At 45.4% G+C, this 20,270-nt stretch overlaps 1 protein-coding gene across 1 annotated transcript; it reads left to right on the top strand.

Annotated features, from left to right (window-relative positions):
- Window positions 1-7,584: 7,584 nt before the first annotated feature.
- LOC106583056 (olfactory receptor class A-like protein 4) lies at window positions 7,585-9,431 on the top strand. The gene is made up of 4 exons (XM_014166837.1): window positions 7,585-7,848; window positions 8,211-8,474; window positions 8,662-8,916; window positions 9,219-9,431. Exons 1-4 carry the CDS (start codon window positions 7,585-7,587, stop codon window positions 9,429-9,431), a joined length of 996 nt encoding a protein of 331 aa, XP_014022312.1.
- Window positions 9,432-20,270: the final 10,839 nt, after the last annotated feature.

The following is a 20,270-nucleotide window of genomic DNA, read 5'->3' as shown; positions in this document are numbered from 1 at the left end:
AAAATTAAATAAAAAAGACAATTTTTTCCCCTTCTAAATAAAATTTTAAAAATTATTTTTAATAACTAAAAAAACAGTGATTGTCACGTCCTGGCCAGTATAAGGGTTAATTGTCATTGTAGTTTGGTCAGGACGTGGCAGAGGGTATTTGTTTTATGTGGTTCAGGGTGGTGTTTTTCTAGAAGGGGCATTTGATTTAAGTATTCCGGGGTTTTTTGGGCACTGTCTGATATTCATGTATTCTATGTTTAGTCTAGTGAGTCTGTTTCTATGTTTGGTTAATTGGGGTTGGGACTCTCAATTGAAGGCAGGTGTTGTCTATTTGCCTTTGATTGAGAGTCCCATATATTAGGGTGTGTTTGTGTTTGTCATTTGTGGGGGATTGTTTGTGAGCACTGCGTTATTGAGCCTGCTACACTGTTGTGAGTCGTGAGTACTGTTTATTGTTTTGTTTTTGTTCTGTGGATGCTTTACATTTTTTCATTAAAAGAATGAGTATCCATATAACCGCTGCATTTTGGTCTTCCCTGCAACACCACGACGAATTTCGTGACAGAATCCCCCACCAAACCAAGACCAAGCAGCGGAGAGAGGAGCGGCACGCTCAGTATATGGACTATGGGGAAAGATGGACTTGGGAGGAGATTTTGGATGGGGCTGGACCTTGGCATCAGGCTGGGGAATACCGTCGCCCACGGGAAGAGATCGAGGAAGCGAAGGCTGAGAGGCGGCGGTTTGAAGCCATGGCGAGGAAGCCGGAGAGGCACCCCCAAGATTTTTTTTGGGGGGGGGCACACGGGTAGTTTGGCTAGGTCTAGGAAGAACCATAAGCCAGCTACCCATGAGTACATGGAGGAGCGTAGGAGGTGGAGAGCGCCGTGTATCGCTGAGGTGCGCAATATCTCGCCTATACGCACGCACAGCCCAGTCCGCCCTGCACCAGCACCCCACTCGTGCAGGGCTACTAGTCTCATCCAGCCAGGACGGGCTGTGCAGGCGGTGCGATCACGGCCACCTGCGCGCCTCCATGGCCCAGTCTTTCCGGTCCCTGCCTCTCGTGCTTTCTCGGAAGTGAGAACCTCCGGGCTGGCACATCCAGTACCAGCTCCACGCACAAGGCTTCTAGTGCGTCAGTGCTGCCCACCAGTCAGGAGTCACCAGTGCTGCCCGCCAGTCAGGAGTCGCCAGTGCTGCCCGCCAGTCAGGAGTCGCCAGTGCTGCCCGCCAGTCAGGAGTCGCCAGTGCTGCCCGTCAGTCAGGAGTCGCCAGTGCTGCCCGTCAGTCAGGAGTCGCCAGTGCTGCCCGTCAGTCAGGAGTCGCCAGTGCTGCCCGTCAGTCAGGAGTCGCCAGTGCTGCCCGTCAGTCAGGAGTCGCCAGTGCTGCCCGTCAGTCAGGAGTCGCCAGTGCTGCCCGTCAGTCAGGAGTCGCCAGTGCTGCCCGTCAGTCAGGAGTCACCAGTGCTGCCCGACTCCCCTCCCGGGTCTGCCAGAGCGGCCCGACTGCCCTCCGGGTCTGCCCGAGCGGCCCGACTGCCCTCCCGGGTCTGCCCGAGCGGCCCGACTGCCCTCCGGGTCTGCCCGAGCGGCCCGACTGCCCTCCGGGTCTGCCCGAGCGGCCCAACTGCCCTCCGAGTCTGCCCGAGCGGCCCGACTGCCCTCCGGGTCTGCCCGAGCGACCCGACTGTCCTCCGGCCCAGCCCGAGTGGCCCGTCTGCCCGGAGCTGCCGGGGTGGCCCGTCTGCCCGGAACTGCCAGAACCGGAGCCACCTCCAGATATAGGTGGGTTGGGGGGGGGGGGGGGTGTAGCACAGTGCCGTCGTTGACGGCAGCCACCCTCCCTTCCCTCCCTTTAGTTTAGGGGGATTTTTGTGGTTGTTTTTTTTTTTGGTCTTGAGGTGCTTCCGGGTTAGCACCTTTAGGGGGGGGGGGGTACTGTCACGTCCTGGCCAGTATAAGGGTTAATTGTCATTGTAGTTTGGTCAGGACGTGGCAGAGGGTATTTGTTTTATGTGGTTCAAGGTGGTGTTTTTCTAGAAGGGGCATTTGATTTAAGTATTCCGGGGTTTTTGGGGCACTGTCTGATATTCATGTATTCTATGTTTGGTTAATTGGGGTTGGGACTCTCAATTGAAGGCAGGTGTTGTCTATTTGCCTTTGATTGAGAGTCCCATATATTAGGGTGTGTTTGTGTTTGTCATTTGTGGGGGATTGTTTGTGAGCACTGCGTTATTGAGCCTGCTACACTGTTGTGAGTCGTGAGTACTGTTTATTGTTTTGTTTTTGTTCTGTGGATGCTTTACATTTTTTCATTAAAAGAATGAGTATCCATATACCCGCTGCATTTTGGTTTCCCTGCAACACCACGACGAATTTCGTGACAGTGATATATGTATGTATATATATATATATATATATATATATACACATTGCTCAAAAAATAAAGGGAACACTTAAACAGCACATCCTAGATCTGAATGAAAGAAATAATCTTATTAAATACTTTCTTCTTTACATAGTTGAATGTGCTGACAACAAAATCACACAAAAATAATCAATGGAAATCCAATTTATCAACCCATGGAGGTCTGGATTTGGAGTCACACTCAAAATTAAAGTGGAAAACCACACTACAGGCTGATCCAACTTTGATGTAATGTCCTTAAAACAAGTCAAAATGAGGCTCAGTAGTGTGTGTGGCCTCCACGTGCCTGTATGACCTCCCTACAACGCCTGGGCATGCTCCTGATGAGGTGGCAGATGGTCTCCTGAGGGATCTCCTCCCAGACCTGGACTAAAGCATCCGCCAACTCCTGGACAGTCTGTGGTGCAATGTGGCGTTGGTGGATGGAGCGAGACATGATGTCCCAGATGTGCTCAATTGGATTCAGGTCTGGGGAACGGGCGGGCCAGTCCATAGCATCAATGCCTTCCTCTTGCAGGAACTGCTGACACACTCCAGCCACATGAGGTCTAGCATTGTCTTGCATTAGGAGGAACCCAGGGCCAACCGCACCATCATATGGTCTCAGAAGGGGTCTGAGGATCTCATCTCGGTACCTAATGGTAGTCAGGCTACCTCTGGCGAGCACATGGAGGGCTGTGCGGCCCCCCAAAGAAATGCCACCCCACACCATGACTGACCCACCGCCAAACCGGTCATGCTGGAGGATGTTGCAGGCAGCAGAACGTTCTCCACGGCGTCTCCAGACTCTGTCACGTCTGTCACGTGCTCAGTGTGAACCTGCTTTCATCTGCGAAGAGCACAGGGCGCCAGTGGCGAATTTGCCAATCTTGGTGTTCTCTGGCAAATGCCAAACGTCCTGCACGGTGTTAGGCTGTAAGCACAACCCCCACCTGTGGACGTCGGGCCCTCATACCACCCTCATGGAGTCTGTTTCTGACCGTTTGAGCAGACACATGCGCATTTGTGGCCTGCTGGAGGTCATTTTGCAGGGCTCTGGCAGTGCTCCTCCTTGCTCAAAGGCGGAGGTAGCGGTCCTGCTGCTGGGTTGTTGCCCTCCTATGGCCTCCTCCACGTCTCCTGATGTACTGGCCTGTCTCTTGGTAGCGCCTCCATGCTCTGGACACTACGCTGACAGACACAGCAAACCTTCTTGCCACAGCTCGCATTGATGTGCCATCCTGGATGAGCTGCACTACCTGAGCCACTTGTGTGGGTTGTAGACAACGTCTCATGCTACCACTAGAGTGAAAGCACCGCCAGCATTCAAAAGTGACCAAAACATCAGCCAGGAAGCATAGGAACTGAGAAGTGGTCTGTTGTCACCACCTGCTGAACCACTCCTTTATTGGGGGGTGTCTTGCTTATTGCCTATAATTTCCACCTGTTGTCTATTCCATTTGCACAACAGCATGTGAAATTTATTGTCAATCAGTGTTGCTTCCTAAGTGGACAGTTTGATTTCACAGAAGTGTGATTGACTTGGAGTTACATTGTGTTGTTTAAGTGTTCCCTTTATTTTTTTTGAGCAGTATATATATATATATACATACACACAGACATACATACACATATACATACACACACGTGCACACACATCCACATATATACACACACACACACACACACACACACACACACGTGCATACCTAACTACACACACCCATGCGCAAGTATATACACGCATACCCACATACGTACACGTGCATACACACACACACTTACACACATCTACATACACACACATCCAAAAAAATATACTTATAGAAATAAATATTTAAAAAAATATATATATACAGACACACACACACACACACACACACACACACACACACACACACACACACACACACACACACACACACACACACACACACACACACACACACACACACACACATACCCCAGAATAGTAATCTACACTAATTAAAAATATACACATACCTAATACTAAAAAGCTAAGAGAAAATAATAATAAAGTACACATAGTAATTATATGTACGCATACCTACACAGACACAAGCACCACGGAGGTCTGGTGGGAATCTAATCGTGAGAGCGGGCCAGGCTATGACAAAGGCAGAACAGCACAAAACATCAACTTGCTATCCAGGTGTCTGCGTCTGCCCCTTCCCAGCCATCACCCCCAGACCCCCGCAAGCAATAAATAACTGGTATGGTAATAGGAATAATGTAAGAATTGAAAAATAAATAACGAAGCAAAACAATGGGGGAACATGAGTATATCCATCCAAAAGTGTCAATGATCAGACCTGTAAGGCCTCCCAAACAGGCACCACCCCGAACCCAGTCGGAATTAAAGTGAGATTGATGTTAAATGAGAGCTCTAACCGCCCTCCATTGGTCAGCTCAGTGTGTTACATGTTCGGCAGGCCTTGTTGAGACTGTTTAGTACGGTTTCACCCATTATGGTATAGTATGGGTTCGAGTCCATGAGCAGACCCTAACACACAATGACAAGGCACTCTAACCTGTACGGGGGATTGGCGTATATTCCCGGATAAACTTCTCTGCGTCCAAAACCGAGGAGAGCCAAACCTTCTCTCCGGAAGGCGGGGTAATTCTTAGTCTTGCAGGGAAGAGCAAGGCTGGGCGAAGATGGAGTTTGTAGAGTTTGGTCATGACATCTCTGTAGCCGGCGCGGTGCTTTGCCACATCGGGCGCATAATCCTCGTAGACACCGAAGGGGTGCCCTTTATGTAACAGGTTGCCCCTCAATCGAGCCTTGCGCAGGATAAGATCCTTGGTCTTGAAACTGTGACAGCAGATGATTACTGGGCGAGGACGTTGGCCCGGTCGAGGCACTGGGACAAGGGCGCGATGTGCACGGTCCAGTTGGGGATCTGAAGCCAAAACATCCGATCCCAGTGCATCCTTCAATAGCTTGGCGAAGAAGTCTGTGTTGCGAGAGCCAGCCTCTACCCCCTCTGCCAGACCAACAACGCGAAGGTTATGACGCCTGGATCGGCCCTCCAGGTCGAGCACTTTCCCAGAAAGCCTCTGCACATCATCCTGCAATGACGTGCATAGCTTCTCCAACTCGTCGATCCTACCAGCGTTGAATTCAGAAGCTTTCTCAAGGTCCACAATACTCTGGCCCTGCGAGGCGACCGTTCGAATGGTGCTCTCAATTTTAGTGTCCAGTTCAGCAATAGTAGCCGTAAGATCCTCAGCTATAGCAACACGTAGTTCTCCCAAAGCCCGGGTAAGTTCTGTAAGTGTCACGTTGTTACCTGTGCCTTCCGCCATGTCTGTCTCGTTGTTTGGCAGGGAGTAGGCCTCCGATGTGGATTTATTGTCCTTTGGTCTCTTATTACTCGGCATTGTCACATAGAAAGTTACAATATTGTATTAGAAAGAAACGTTTGTTGTAAAAAGTGCTATAAAGTAGGTTAGGTTAGATTATTTCGCAAAAAAGTTGCAGGAGCCTCTCACACACAGCCGTTCACTCCAACATGCTAGCTCCGCCCTCTCGCTCCACTTCATTTAAAGAGGGACCACTCATCCATAGGGAAACCATGTAATGTGATATTCTAATCTCTTATCCCATGCTTTTTTGTTTCTGTCCTTTATTTTTCCATCCTGGCATCTCCTTTGTTTTCTATTGTTCTGTCTTTTCAAATTATGTTTCTCATGTGCTCATCATTTTCTTAAGCGTCCTCTGACTTTGGAACCATTTCCTCCAACAAAGTCTCTTGTGCTCATCTCTCTTTGTCCTAGCGTCGCCTGCTGTACCACAGCCCAACAGGGAGTCTCCCCTGAATCAAGTTGCCCTTAAAAATGCCTGCCGGAAACTAATGGAGATTCTTCCTCTACTGGAGTATGGGTATATCTGTACTGAGTGTGTTTGTTGATTGTATGGATCTGCTTTCCCTCATAACATGTACTCTTTTCCTTTGCTCTTTTTTTCCTCTCTCAGGAAGAAAAGAGGGAGTCGTAGTGATGAGGAGAGTGACTCAGTCCATTTCTCCTGCCAGAAGAAGGTAGGGAAGAAGCACTGTCTTACTCTCTTCCATACGGGCTACATTTTGAGTCTCAGCTCTGAGACAAACTTCTCTCTTGGTTTCAGACGCAGTCGCAGTGTCTCTTCTCCTTCATACTCCATCTCTCTCGCCCACCACCAGAAAATGAGTCGCAGGGATAGAGGGAGAGAAAGAAAGGGAAAAAGAGAGGGATCGTCGGAGTGAACTTTAGAGGGTGAACGAGCGGGTAAGAGGAAGAAGAGATCACGTTGAACATAGCTGTTGTCAAGAAAGAGCTATGAGAGTTACTGTAAATGGCCTATGAAACAGCACATCATGAACCAAATACAAGCCAGATTCTTACTTTCCAATGTTTTCACTTTTGTACATTGCTTGTATTACATTATAATTTGGGAAACTATGCTCTAAGATCATAGTCCAAAGTTTCTGTCTGAACAATATTTTTGAAATAAAAATGCTTTTGGATGACCTTGCCTTGTTTTATGAATGACATCAAGTGATTGCTTCCTATTCAGCACCACAACCAAACACACCTCCATGGGGAAGCTAGTGTGGCATCCTAATTAACCTAGCTGCTAAGGAGGCATGTTTCAATTAGACTAGCTGATTAATCTCTCCTGTTCCGTGTATATGCACTCTCAGCTCCCGGTAGCTAAACTCTGAAACACCCACATTCCCATGGGTGTAGTGTACCCCGGGTCTAGCATTGATTGGTTGGGTAACTAGGGAAATGCCCTTTGCTGTGATTTTAGGTGGATGGGTATGGTAGGAACTACTTTGTATTTGTCTGGTGTCCATGGTGATTTTACACTGGTAGTTCTGTGGGAGGTTGGGCTTGTGTTCAATGCCACAGAAAGAGTGAGTGTTTATGAAAGTGTACCTATAATAGATGGGCAGCAATCAATATCTATTTTGCTGTGGATTTGTATCTATGACCAAGAGTTGTTCATATTTGGAATAAAACATCTAGCAGGGGATTAGAGGCTGCAGACAGTTACTGGAATATAACTACTCTTAGAAGAAACTGAGAAAACAGGGCCCTGGATTAGGATGCAGAGAGACTGAAGAGTATTCTAGCCAGAACTCTAACTCTAATTCAGTAGCTGAGATGGAGACCCCAATGCCGGAGTTGAAAGAGTTGGAGCCAGTGGGTGTGGGTCTCGGTGTCAACAGGTATCCCTTCCAGAACGCCCTCTACATAATCTTTGTCCTGCTGGGTATTGTGGGTAACGCCACGGTGGTTGGTGTAATTAGTGAGAGCGTATTCAAAGACCCCAGCGGAGGACGTAACTCAGACATAATCCTGATAAACATGGCCCTCTCCAACCTGCTCCTTTCTCTGCTGAGGAACATCCTGCTGGTCATCTCTGACCTGGGGCTGGAGGTAAGGAGCTGGATGGGACTGTTACAGGGGTCGGGCACTGTGGTAGGGGGTGCCATGAAGAATGAGGGCTGTATGTGGGTGCTTGAGACAATGGGGAGGCAAGTAAGGGTATTGTGTGTGGTTTGGGCTCTAAGTAAAGGGTTGGAATTTGGAATTTGAGATATTGGAGCTGGTCTTTGAGGAATCGTAGTTTAAAATGCAAGGGTTATGGAGGGTGGTGTGGTCTGTAACTAGAGATATGCCATGTGAAAAGAAAGCAATCTGACAATATACCATTCCATACTTACTGATAAGAGCATTGTTCAGGTCGGCACTATAGTGTACACACACATAAAACCTCACACCCAGCTCTCTCTCTCTAGCTGAACACTTCCAGAGATGGGTGTCACGTCCTGATGGGGGTGTGGGTGTGGCTTCGCTCAGTCAACGTGTGGTCAACACTCTTCCTCAGTGCTTTCCACTTCCAGACACTGAGGCGCGTGGCCCCTCCCTCACGGACTGTTCACGGGCCCCGCAGACCCCCCAAGACCCTTCTGATTAGCCTGGGCCTCATCTGGTATCTCAACCTGATCTATGCTATACCTGCACACATCTACTCTACCAAGGGGAACAAGAACAGCACAGAGGTAGGACCCTGATATAATAGAAGCACAGAGGTAGACAATAGGTGATGTGTATTATTTAAGTTGTGAGAAATTGTCTAAAAAAACCTTCTCTGCCTTATCTCCCCCCTCCCCATCTCCTCTAATTTTCTCTCCTCTCTCCTCTCTGCTGTCCTCTGTCTCCTCTACCCTCTTCTCTCTTCCCCTCCAGACCCTGATGTTGGTCAGCAGCACCACGCGCCCCCTGCTGGGCTGTGTGTGGAACTTCCCATCCAGCTACGATACCCTGGCCTACACCACCACCTCCATGGTGATCCACGAGATCCTGCCTGTCATCCTGATGGCCATCACCAACCTGGGCTCCCTCTACACACTCTACACCCACGGCAGGACCCGTAACCCAGCACACATGACCCAGGACGCGCCCGTCATCAAGAGGATACCGGCTGAGAGACGGGCTGCCAAGGTGAGAGAGACTGGAATGATTCAGAATGATGGCTTGTTGTGTGTGGCCTGCCGCCTGGTTATTGTGGATGGAAAGAAGTACAACACGTGATTTGGACCTGTAACATTGTTATTGTCATAAAAAATGAGGAATGTGGAAAAAAATAAATAGCTTTTGGATTACTAAGGTGTTTATGATCCTGGTGTGTTTTCAATACACAGAGTTTTTATAAAGAATCTTTTATGACCGTCATGCTAAGAGAGGACGAAAACAGGTAAATAGTTTCACAGTATTTTCTTTCCTTACCTTCCCTCTCTCGCCAGGTGATTCTAGCCCTCACCATCCTCTTCATTGTGTCTTGGGGAACTAGCATCATCTCTATCAACTACTTAAACTACTATAAAGGATCTTCAGCCACGTTTCTCCCGGTTATAGCTCGCTTTGCCAACAGCATCTTCATCGCCATTTCGCCCATCGTGCTGGCACTGGGTCACCGGCGGCTGCGTGCTGTCATTAAGTCTTTTCTTACTCACTGACAGATCCCACACCCTGACACACACTGCAACGGACATTATGGGGAAGCCAGTAGAAAAATATTATACTTCCCTTCACATACCCTAATAATAAAGTAGACTTACATGTTTGTTGGCTTTCCTCTAACCATTGGCAAAAATGATAAGGCCATCTGTGCTCTTTTAAGGTACTTACTACTGAGCAGTATATTTTCCAGGTGTGTCGGAGTCAAAATAAGAATACTGGAAGAGATGGAGGCTCGCACACTGTCGAAAAAAACTAAACATCCAAAACCGAGGCTTGAATGTTTATTAAAACATAATGGTGCCCAAAAAATCAGAGTGCAAGAAAGTGCATAAATGAAAGTGAAAACAAATCACAAACGTTTCGGCCTCAGGCCATCATCAGTTTAACCATTGGCAACCATTTTGATCCTCTTGGACAGACTGTTTAAACATGGCTCTATGAGAGTCAAACCCATTCATTTATTATTTTATGACCATTTCTAAGAATGTATTGATCTCTGAGGAAGACCACTGTTTGTTTGTCAGTGAGATTACATGAACACAATTTATTTCTGGCAACCTGCCCTTTTGTGAGCGACAGAATGTTTTTGATGTATAGACTGTACGTGAAAGGGCACTCCTAGCTATAGATAGTTGTTGTTACATGTTCTGTCTTGTTTGCTCTTTAAAAAACAGTCAAAATAAAGGCCTTTATTTGTACGATCTCTCAATCTCTGAGACAGTTTATGCCAGAGGCTCCTCTACATAAAGCTCACAGAGGGATTGAACAGTCCAACAGGATCTGTCTTTGCAGAATGTGAGAGCTTAGCACAATATCTCAACACTCCAGATCTTAAACATTCCATTACTTTAAATGTTCTAAGGTATTGATTGGATGGGTTATTACTTATTTATACAGGATTTTTACATATATGTGGACATTTAAAAACAGAATGAGGGGAAAGCAAGCACTGGCTATTTAATTATTCCATACAAAGTGGTACTCTTTCATTCATTCAGTTACATATTTTTTTAAATATTTGCTTGAACTCTCTCCTCTACTTTGATTACCTCTCTCCTACTGAATAGTGAAAACAGTTTATTTTGCCTTCTTTCCTAGAATGCCAGAATCCCGGAGTTGCCTCTTTACTGTTGACGTTGAGACTGGTGTTTTGCGGGTACTATTTAATGAAGCTGCCAGTTGAGGACTTGTGAGGAGTCTGTTTCTCAAACTAGACACTCTAATGTACTTGTCCTCTTGCTCAGTTGTGCACCAGGGCCTCCCACTCCTCTTTCTATTCTGGTTAGAGCCAGTTTGCGCTGTTCTGTGAAGGGAGTAGTACACAGCGTTATACGAGATCTTCAGTTTCTTGGCAATTTCTCACATAGAATAGCCTTAACTTCTCAGAACAAAAATAGACTGACGAGTTTCAGAAGAAAATTATTTGTTTCTGGCCATTTTGAGCCTGTAATCGAACCCACAAATGCTGATGCTCCAGATACTCAACTAGTCTAAAGAAGGCCAGTTTTATTGCTTCTTTAAATCAGAACAACAGTTTTCAGCTGTGCTCACATAATTGCAAAAGGGTTTTCTAATGATCAATTGGCCATTTAAAATGATAAACTTGGATTAGCTAACACAAAGTGCCATTGGAACACACGAGTGATGGTTGCTGATAATGGGCCTCTGTACGCCTATGTAGATATTCCATAAAAAATCTGCCGTTTCCAGCTACAATAGTAATTTACAACATTAATAATGTCTACACTGTATTTCTGATCAATTTGATGTTATTTTAATGGACAAACAATGTGCTTTTCTTTCAAAAACAAGGACATTTCTAAGTGACCCCAAACTTTTGATCGGTAGTGTATTTATTTTCAGGGTTTTTTTTCGTTATTTTCCGGTTGTACCCCTTAAAACCTGTTAGGGCTAGGGGGCAGTATTGACACGGCTGGATAAAAAACATACCCGATTTAATCTGGTTACCACTCCTACCCAGTAACTAGAATATGCATATACTTATTACATATGGATAGAAAACACCCTAAAGTTTCTAAAACTGTTTGAATGGTGTCTGTGAGTATAACAGAACTCAAATGGCAGGTCAAAACCTGAGAGATTCCTTTACAGGAAGTGGCCTGTCTGACTATTTCTTGAACTTCTTTTCCATCTCTATCTTTTACTAAGGATCTCTGCTCTAACGTGACACTTCCCACGTCTTCCATAGGCTCTCAGAGCCCGGGAAAAAACAGAATGTCGTCATTCCAGCCCCAGGCTGAAACACATTATCGCCTTTCTCAAGTGGCCGATCAAGGGACTCTGGGCTTATGCGCGTGACCCGACCGCCCCCGCCTTTGTGATTTTTTTCCTCTGTTTGCCGAAAAGGAGATTCCCTGTCGGAATATTATCGCTTTTCTACGAGAAAAATGGCGTAAAAATTGATTTTAAACAGCGGTTGACATGCTTCGAAGTACGCTAATGGAATATTTAGAATTTTATTGTCACGAATTGCGCCATGCGCGCGACACTTCTTTACCATTTCGGATAGTGTCTGGAACGCACGAACAAAACGCCGCTATTCAGATATAACGATGGATTATTTTGGACCAAACCAACATTTGTTATTGAAGTAGCAGTCCTGGGAGTGCATTCTGACGAAGACAAAAGGTAATCAAACTTTTATAATAGTAAATATGATTATGGTGAGTGCTAAACTTGCCGGGTGTCTAAATAGCGAGCCCGTGATGCCTGGGCTATGTACTTAGAATATTGCAAAATGTGCTTTCACCAAAAAGCTATTTTAAAATCGGACATATCGAGTGCATAGAGGAGGTCTGTATCTATAATTCTTAAAATAATTGTTATGCTTTTTGTGAACGTTTATCGTGAGTAATTTAGTAAAATGTTAGCGAATTCCCCGGAAGTTTGCGGGGGTATGCTAGTTCTGAACGTCACATGCTAATGTAAAAAGCTGGTTTTTGATATAAATATGAACTTGATTGAACAAAACATGCATGTATTGTATAACATAATGTCCTAGGGTTGTCATCTGATGAAGATCATCAAAGGTGAGTGCTGCATTTAGCTGTCTTCTGGGTTTTGGTGACATTATATGCTGGCTTGAAAAATGGGTGTCTGATTATTTCTGGCTTGGTACTCTGCTGACATAATCTAATGTTTTGCTTTCGTTGTAAAGCCTTTTTGAAATCGGACAGTGTGGTTAGATTAACGAGAGTCTTGTCTTTAAATAGCTGTAAAATAGTCATATGTTTGAGAAATTGAAGTAATAGGATTTTTAAGGTTTTGAAAATCGCGCCACAGGCTTAAAGTGGCTGTTGAGTAGGTGGGACGCAAGCGTCCCACCTAGCCCATAGAGGTTAACCAGTTTCAACCCCTGGTTATGTTATGATCCACCTGTTTTTCCCCTGTCCCACGTCTCTCTCCCCGCTCATTGTTAGCTCCCGTTGCTCAGAGGGGCAAATCATAGAGGACCATCATTAGACTAATTTACCCAGCATCCCCCCAGGGGCTTCCCAGGGCTCTTATTAAAACTATCCCATCCATTGATGTGAGAAGGGTGCAATTTCGCTGCGCAATTTGGGGTGTTCCTTAGTTGACGTAGTATGTACATGTATGTAGAGTTATTAAAGTGACTATGCATAGATGACAACAGAGAGTAGCAGTGGTGTAAAGAGGGGGAGGGGGGCAATGCAAATAGTCTGGGTAGCCATTTGACTAGATGTTCAGGAGTCTTATGGCTTGGGGGTAGAAGCTGTTTAGAAGCCTCTTGGACCTAGACTTGGCGCTCCGGTACCACTTACCATGCGGTAGCAGAGAGAACAGTCTATGACTAGGGTGGCTGGAGTCTTAGACCATTTTTAGGGCCTTCCTCTGACACCGCCTGGTATAGAGGTCCTGGATGGCAGGAAGCTTGGCCCCAGTGACGTAGTGGGCCGTTCGCACTACCTTCTGTAGTGCCTTTCGGTCGGAGGCCGAGCAGATGTCATATTTTTTATTTTATTTAACTAGGCAAGTCGGTTAAGAACACATTTTTCTTTACAATGATGGCCTAGGAACAGTGGGTTAACTGCCTTGTTCAGGAGCAGAACGACTGATTTTTACCTTGTCAGCTCAGGGATTCGATCTAACAACCTTTCGGTTACTGGCCCAATGCTCTAACCACTAGGCTACCTGCAGCCCAAGGATGCTCTCGATGGTGCAGCTGTAGAACCTTTTGAGGATCTGAGGACCCATGCCAAATCTTTTCAGTCTCCTGAGGGGGAATAGGTTTTGTCGTGCCCTCTTCACGGCTGTCTTGGTGTGCTTGGACCATGTTAGTTTGTTGGTGATGTGGACACCAAGGAACTTGAAGCTCTCAACCTGCTCCACTACAACCCCGTCGATGAGAATGGGGGCGTGCTCGGTTCTCTTTTTCCTGTAGTCCACAATCATCTCCTTTGTCTTCATCATGTTGAGGGAGAGGTTGTTGTCCTGACACCACACGGCCTGGTCTCTGACCTCTTCCCTATAGGCTGTCTCATCGTTGCCGTCAGGACCCAGGCCTACCATTGTTGTGTCATCGGCAAATGTTATTATGGTGTTGGAGTCATGCCTGGCTGTGCAGTCATGAGTGAACAGGGAGTACAGGAGGGGACTGAGCATGCATCCCTGAGGGGCCCCTGTGTTGAGGATCAGCGTGGCGCATGTGTTGTTACCTACCCTTACCACCTGGGAGTGGCCCATCAGGAAGTCCAGGATCCAGTTGCAGAGGGAGGTGTTTAGTCCCAGGGTCCTTAGTTTATTGATGAGCTTTGAGGGCACTATGGTGTTGAACGCTGAGCTGTAGTCAATGAATAGCATTCTCACATAAGTGTTCCTTTTGTCCAGGTGGGAAAGGGCAGTGTGGAGTGCAATAGAGATCGCATCATCTGTGGATCTGTTGGGGCGGTATGCAAATTGGGGTGGGTCTAGAGTTTCTGGGATAATGGTGATGATGTGAGCCATGACCAGCCTTTCAAAGCACTTCATGGCTACAGACGTGAGTGCTACAGGTCGGTAGTCATTTAGGCAGGTTACCTTAGTGTTCTTGGGCACAGGCACTATGGTGGTCTGCTTAAAAAATGTTGGTATTACAGACTCGGACAGGGAGAGGTTAAAAATGTCAGTGAAGACACTTGCCAGTTGGTCAGCTAATGCTCGCAGTACACGTCCTGGTAATCTTTCTGGCCCTGTGGCCTTGTGAATGTTGACCTGTTTAAAGGTCTTACTCACATTGGTCGCGGAGAGCGTGATCACACAGTCGTCCGGAACAGCTGGTGCTCTCATGCATTTTTCAGTGTTATTTGCCTCGAAGCGAGCATAGAAGTAGTTTAGCTCGTCTGAGAGGTTCGTGCCACTGGGCAGCTCTCGGCTGTGCTCATGCAGCAGCGTTACAGTGTACAGTCAGTAAGCAATTTAGCACTTACACTGGCAGCCTCCAGTGGTAATGAATTTGTAAAACCAAAAGCTTACCTTTACTTGGAAGAGTTCCAGTGTTGTGTTGGATATTCAGTTTCATCAGTTTCATCAAGTGCAGTTGCAAAAACCATCAAACGCTATGACTGGCTATGACTGGCTCTCATGAGGTTCTTCCACAATCTTTCCCACATGTTCAGACTACATTCTGAGATAATACACTGCTCAAAAAAATTTAAGGAACACTAAAATAACACATCCTAGATCTGAATGAATGAAATAATCTTATTAACCTCTCTAGGGTCGGCGGGACGAAATCGTCCCACCTACTCAACAGCCAGTGTAATCCCGTGGCGCGTTATTCAAATACCTTAGAAATGCTATTACTTCAATTTCTCAAACATATGACTATTTTACACCATTTTAAAGACAATACTCTCATTAATCTAACCACACTGTCCGATTTCAAAAAGGCTTTACAACGAAAGCAAAACATTAGATTATGTCAGCAGAGTACCCAGCCAGAAATAATCAGACACCCATTTTTCAAGCTAGCATATAATGTCACATAAACCCAAACCACAGCTAAATGCAGCACTAACCTTTGATGATCTTCATCAGATGACAACCCTAGGACATTATGTTATACAATACATGCATGTTTTGTTCAATCAAGTTCATATTTATATCAAAAACCAGCTTTTTACATTAGCATGTGACGTTCAGAACTAGCATACCCCCCGCAAACTTCCGGTGAATTTACTAAATTACTCACGATAAACGTTCACAAAAAACATAACAATTATTTAAAGAATTATAGATACAGAACTCCTCTATGCACTCGCTATGTCCGATTTTAAAATAGCTTTTCGGTGAAAGCACATTTTGCAATATTCTAAGTAGATAGCCCGGCATCACAGGGCTAGCTATTTAGACACCCACCAAGTTTAGCCCTCACCAAAGTCAGATTTACTATAAGAAAAATGTTATTACCTTTGCTGTTCTTCATCAGAATGCACTCCCAGGACTTCTACTTCAATAACAAATGTTGGTTTGGTTCAAAATAATCCATAGTTATGTTCAAATATCCTCTGTTTTGTTCGTGCGTTCAAGACACTATCCGAATGGTAAATAAGGGTGACGCGCACGACGCATTTCGTGACAAAAGATGTCTAAATATTCCATTACCGTACTTCGAACCATGTCAACCGCTGTTTAAAATCAATTTTTATGCCATTTTTCTCGTAAAAAAGCGATAATATTCCGACCGGGAAAGCGAGTTTAGGTTCAAAGAGAGAGAAAATAAAAACATGGGGTCGACTCGTGCACGCGCCTCCGTCCCATTGTCCTCTGATAGAGCACTTAACAAAAGCGCTAATGTTTTTCAGCCAGTGGCTGGAATTACATCATTCAGCTTTTTCCCGCCTTCTGAGAGCCTATGGGAGCCGTAGGAAGTGTCACGTTACAGCAAAGATCCTCAGTTTTCATTAAAGAGAGCTAAGAAGAACAAGAACTTGTCAGACAGGTCACTTCCTGTAAGGAATCTTCTCAGGTTTTTGCCTGCCATATGAGTTCTGTTATACTCACAGACACCATTCAAACAGTTTTAGAAACTTTAGGGTGTTTTCTATCCAAAGCCAATAATTATATGCATATTCTAGTTTCTGGGCAGTAGTAATAACCAGATTAAATCGGGTACGTTTTTTATCTGGCCGTGCAAATACTGCCCCCTACCCCCAACAGGTTAAATACTTTTTCTTTACATAGTTGAATGTGCTGACAACAAAATCACACAAAAATAATCAATGGAAATCCAATTTATCAACCCATGGAGGTCTGTATTTGGAGTCACACTCAAAATTAAAGTGGAAAACCACACTACAGGCTGATCCAACTTTGATGTAATATCCTTAAAACAAGTCAAAATTAGGCTCAGTAGTGTGTGTGGCCTCCACGTGCCTGTATGACCTCCCTACAACGCCTGGGCATGCTCCTGATGAGGTGGCGGATGGTCTCCTGAGGGATCTCCTCCCAGACCTGGACTAAAGCATCCGCCAACTCCTGGACAGTCTGTGGTGCAATGTGGCGTTGGTGGATGGAGCGAGACATGATGTCCCAGATGTGCTCAATTGGATTCAGGTCTGGGGAACGGGCGGGCCAGTCCATAGCATCAATGCCTTCCTCTTGCAGGAACTGCTGACACACTCCAGCCACATGAGGTCTAGCATTGTCTTGCATTAGGAGGAACCCAGGGCCAACCGCACCAGCATATGGTCTCACAAGGGGTCTGAGGATCTCGTCTCGGTACCTAATGGCAGTCAGGCTACCTCTGGCGAGCACATGGAGGGCTGTGCGGCCCCCCAAAGAAATGCCACCCCACACCATGACTGACCGACGCCAAACCGGTCATGCTGGAGGATGTTGCAGGCAGCAGAACGTTCTCCACAGCGTCTCCAGACTCTGTCACATCTGTCACGTGCTCAGTGTGAACCTGCTTTCATCTGTGAAGAGCACAGGGCGCCAGTGGCAAATTTGCCAATCTTGGTGTTCTCTGGCAAATGCCAAACGTCCTGCACGGTGTTGGTCTGTAAGCACAACCCCCACCTGTGGACGTCGGGCCCTCATACCACCCTCATGGAGTCTGTTTCTGACCGTTTGAGCAGACACATGCACATTTGTGGCCTGCTGGAGGTCATTTTGCAGGGCTCTGGCAGTGCTCCTCCTTGCACAAAGGCGGAGGTAGCTGTCCTGCTGCTAGGTTGTTGCCCTCCTACGGCCTCCTCCACGTCTCCTGATGTACTGGCCTGTCTCCTGGTAGTGCCTCCATGCTCCGGACACTACGCTGACAGACACAGCAAACCTTCTTGCCACAGCTCGCATTGATGTGCCATCCTGGATGAGCTGCACTACCTGAGCCACTTGTGTGGGTTGTAGACTCCGTCTCATGCTACCACTAGAGTGAAAGCACCGCCAGCATTCAAAAGTGACCAAAACATCAGCCAGGAAGCATAGGAACTGAGAAGTGGTCTGTGGTCACCACCTGCAGAACCACTCCTTTATTGGGGGTGTCTTGCTAATTGCCTATAATTTTCACCTGTTGTCTATTCCATTTGCACAACAGCATGTGAAATGTATTGTCAATCAGTGTTGCTTCCTAAGTGGACAGTTTTATTTCACAGAAGTGTGTTTGACTTGGAGTTACATTGTGTTGTTTTTTAGTACTATTATAGACATAATTTTACAGGCCAGGGTTTCCGAACTGATGCAGGAGGGCTGGGGTAGTTAACCAATGAAGTTCAAGTGAAGATTATGTTCATATCCACTTCTAAATCCATTGTCAACCCATGCTCTACCAGCCGGTTGAGAATAAGGTTAAAGGAATAAAGAGTTTCTAAATAGATTGTATAACTAACCAGAAATGAATGTTTCAGAAATGTTTGAGTGTGTGCAAAAGAAACGTAAGATCTGTTCAAGTTCTCTATTGTTGAACTACCCGAATGTTGTATGATGTTGTAGAACTATTATCAATTATTACCACTTGAGGTCGCTGTAGGTATGGAAATAGCATCACAAAGCCCTAGGTAACAGCTTTTAATTATAGCCCACCACTGACAATATTCAGATATTCTGACAGACACATAAACACACAAGAGCAAACACACAAGCGCAAACACTTTCTCACTACAACCATACAGCCAGACAAGACTGGGACAAATGTGATTGGAAAGATAACCACCCAGACACATAAATTGTCTTCTCAATAGCCAAAATGGTGACCTATTTGGCGGTCGGTGCTGTTTATGAGAGAGGACGTTAAAAAAATATATTAGCATGGCCATATTTATATTACAGCATATTGGATGAGTGTCATTCATATTCCATTCACCCAGCTCAATGTAACATGGATAGGTTTAGGCTACTTCATGATACGCAAATTTCCCCTATACCCATCATGAGGTTGCTACAACCTAACCTATGAATGAAAGTTTACAACGTAGGTGCACAGGCCAAGAGTAATTTGAGTTATCAAGGTGACAGACAATGACACATTCAATACCACCTTTCACAATCTTGCCTGCATCTAGCTGATCTAGGGTGTAATCATTAGTCCAACAGTTGCAAACGAGAGTTTCTATTACACAAATGCAGGTACGTTTATCCCAGTTTCGTTGAGTTTGCTTCTGTTTAAGAAAGGTTTTTCAACAGAATGGGCAGAATGAATACACCCCTGACCACACGCGAACACAGTTTATTTTCATAGCAGCTAGATCGTTGTATAATTGCTTCTTCCATCTACTCGCTCTTCTCAGTGTAACATAGTAATTAAATTGTTAAATTCCTGCAGAAAATTGTTATTATGCCACCTCCTGGTAGTTTAGTGGGTCTACATTGGCTAATACACACAGTGATAAAATTATGGGATTCTGAGTAATCCACAGCAGATTTATGGAGAATTGCTGTGAGTAAATTGAAAATGAACAAATGTCCAGACAGAGGATTGCGTTTACGAATTCCCGGTTTATAAACCAAACTCAACACAGGCTACTGTTTGGCCGTAGCCCTCGCCAAATAAACCAAGGAAACAGTATCTAACAACGGTGACCACTCTCTTGTTAAAACCAGACAAAGAGGGAGAACAATGGCTAAGCATGGTCTTAAACTTGTGGTGCTCCACCTCCTTCCAAATATGATATTACACATGGAAACTATGTTTTTATTCTAGTAAATTAGTTAAATCCACTATACAATCGCAATGACTTTGATAGACATTTTGATATTTTTTTTTGTTAGTATAATATATAGCAGATTTATGGAGAATTGCTGTGGGAGTGCTATTTATATCCCGTCGACTACTGACCATTCATCCATACTGTGTGTGTCCCATCATTGCAGCTTTGGAAATAAATGAACTCTCCATCCATTGCTCCTTTCTGTGTTGACTCACTAACTTGAGGGACGGGACCAGGAAGGTCACATTGGTGCCATGACCCGGATCATCAATCAAGATTGGTGTTCCTCATCGAACTGGGAGCTGTCCTATCTTCTTAGAGTACAGGCAACGAGAAGAAACACAACAAGCTGTAATGTTGATGCAACACTGTCCTCTGTCTCAGTTATTTCTGTCATTCTATACGTTTTTTTTTTACTTTCATTTTGAACTACTACAATGAGTTTCAACCGTATTGGTTGTTCAGATCTGCTTACACCTGTCAATGTTGGTAAAGAAGGGGTGTGTTGGGGTTACCTATTCCTTTCCCAACAGGTAGTCCTAGCGTGTGTGGTTGTCACATACGTCGTAAAGATGGGACCAAGGCGCAGCGGGAATGTGTATGCTCATCTTCTTTTTATTACGAAGAGAACCAAAACAAACACTTAATACAAAACGACGACGAGAAACA

Source organism: Salmo salar, chromosome ssa22, assembly GCF_905237065.1.
Source record: "Salmo salar chromosome ssa22, Ssal_v3.1, whole genome shotgun sequence".
Taxonomy (NCBI): domain Eukaryota; kingdom Metazoa; phylum Chordata; class Actinopteri; order Salmoniformes; family Salmonidae; genus Salmo; species Salmo salar.
This window is presented reverse-complemented; position numbering and strand designations above follow the sequence as displayed.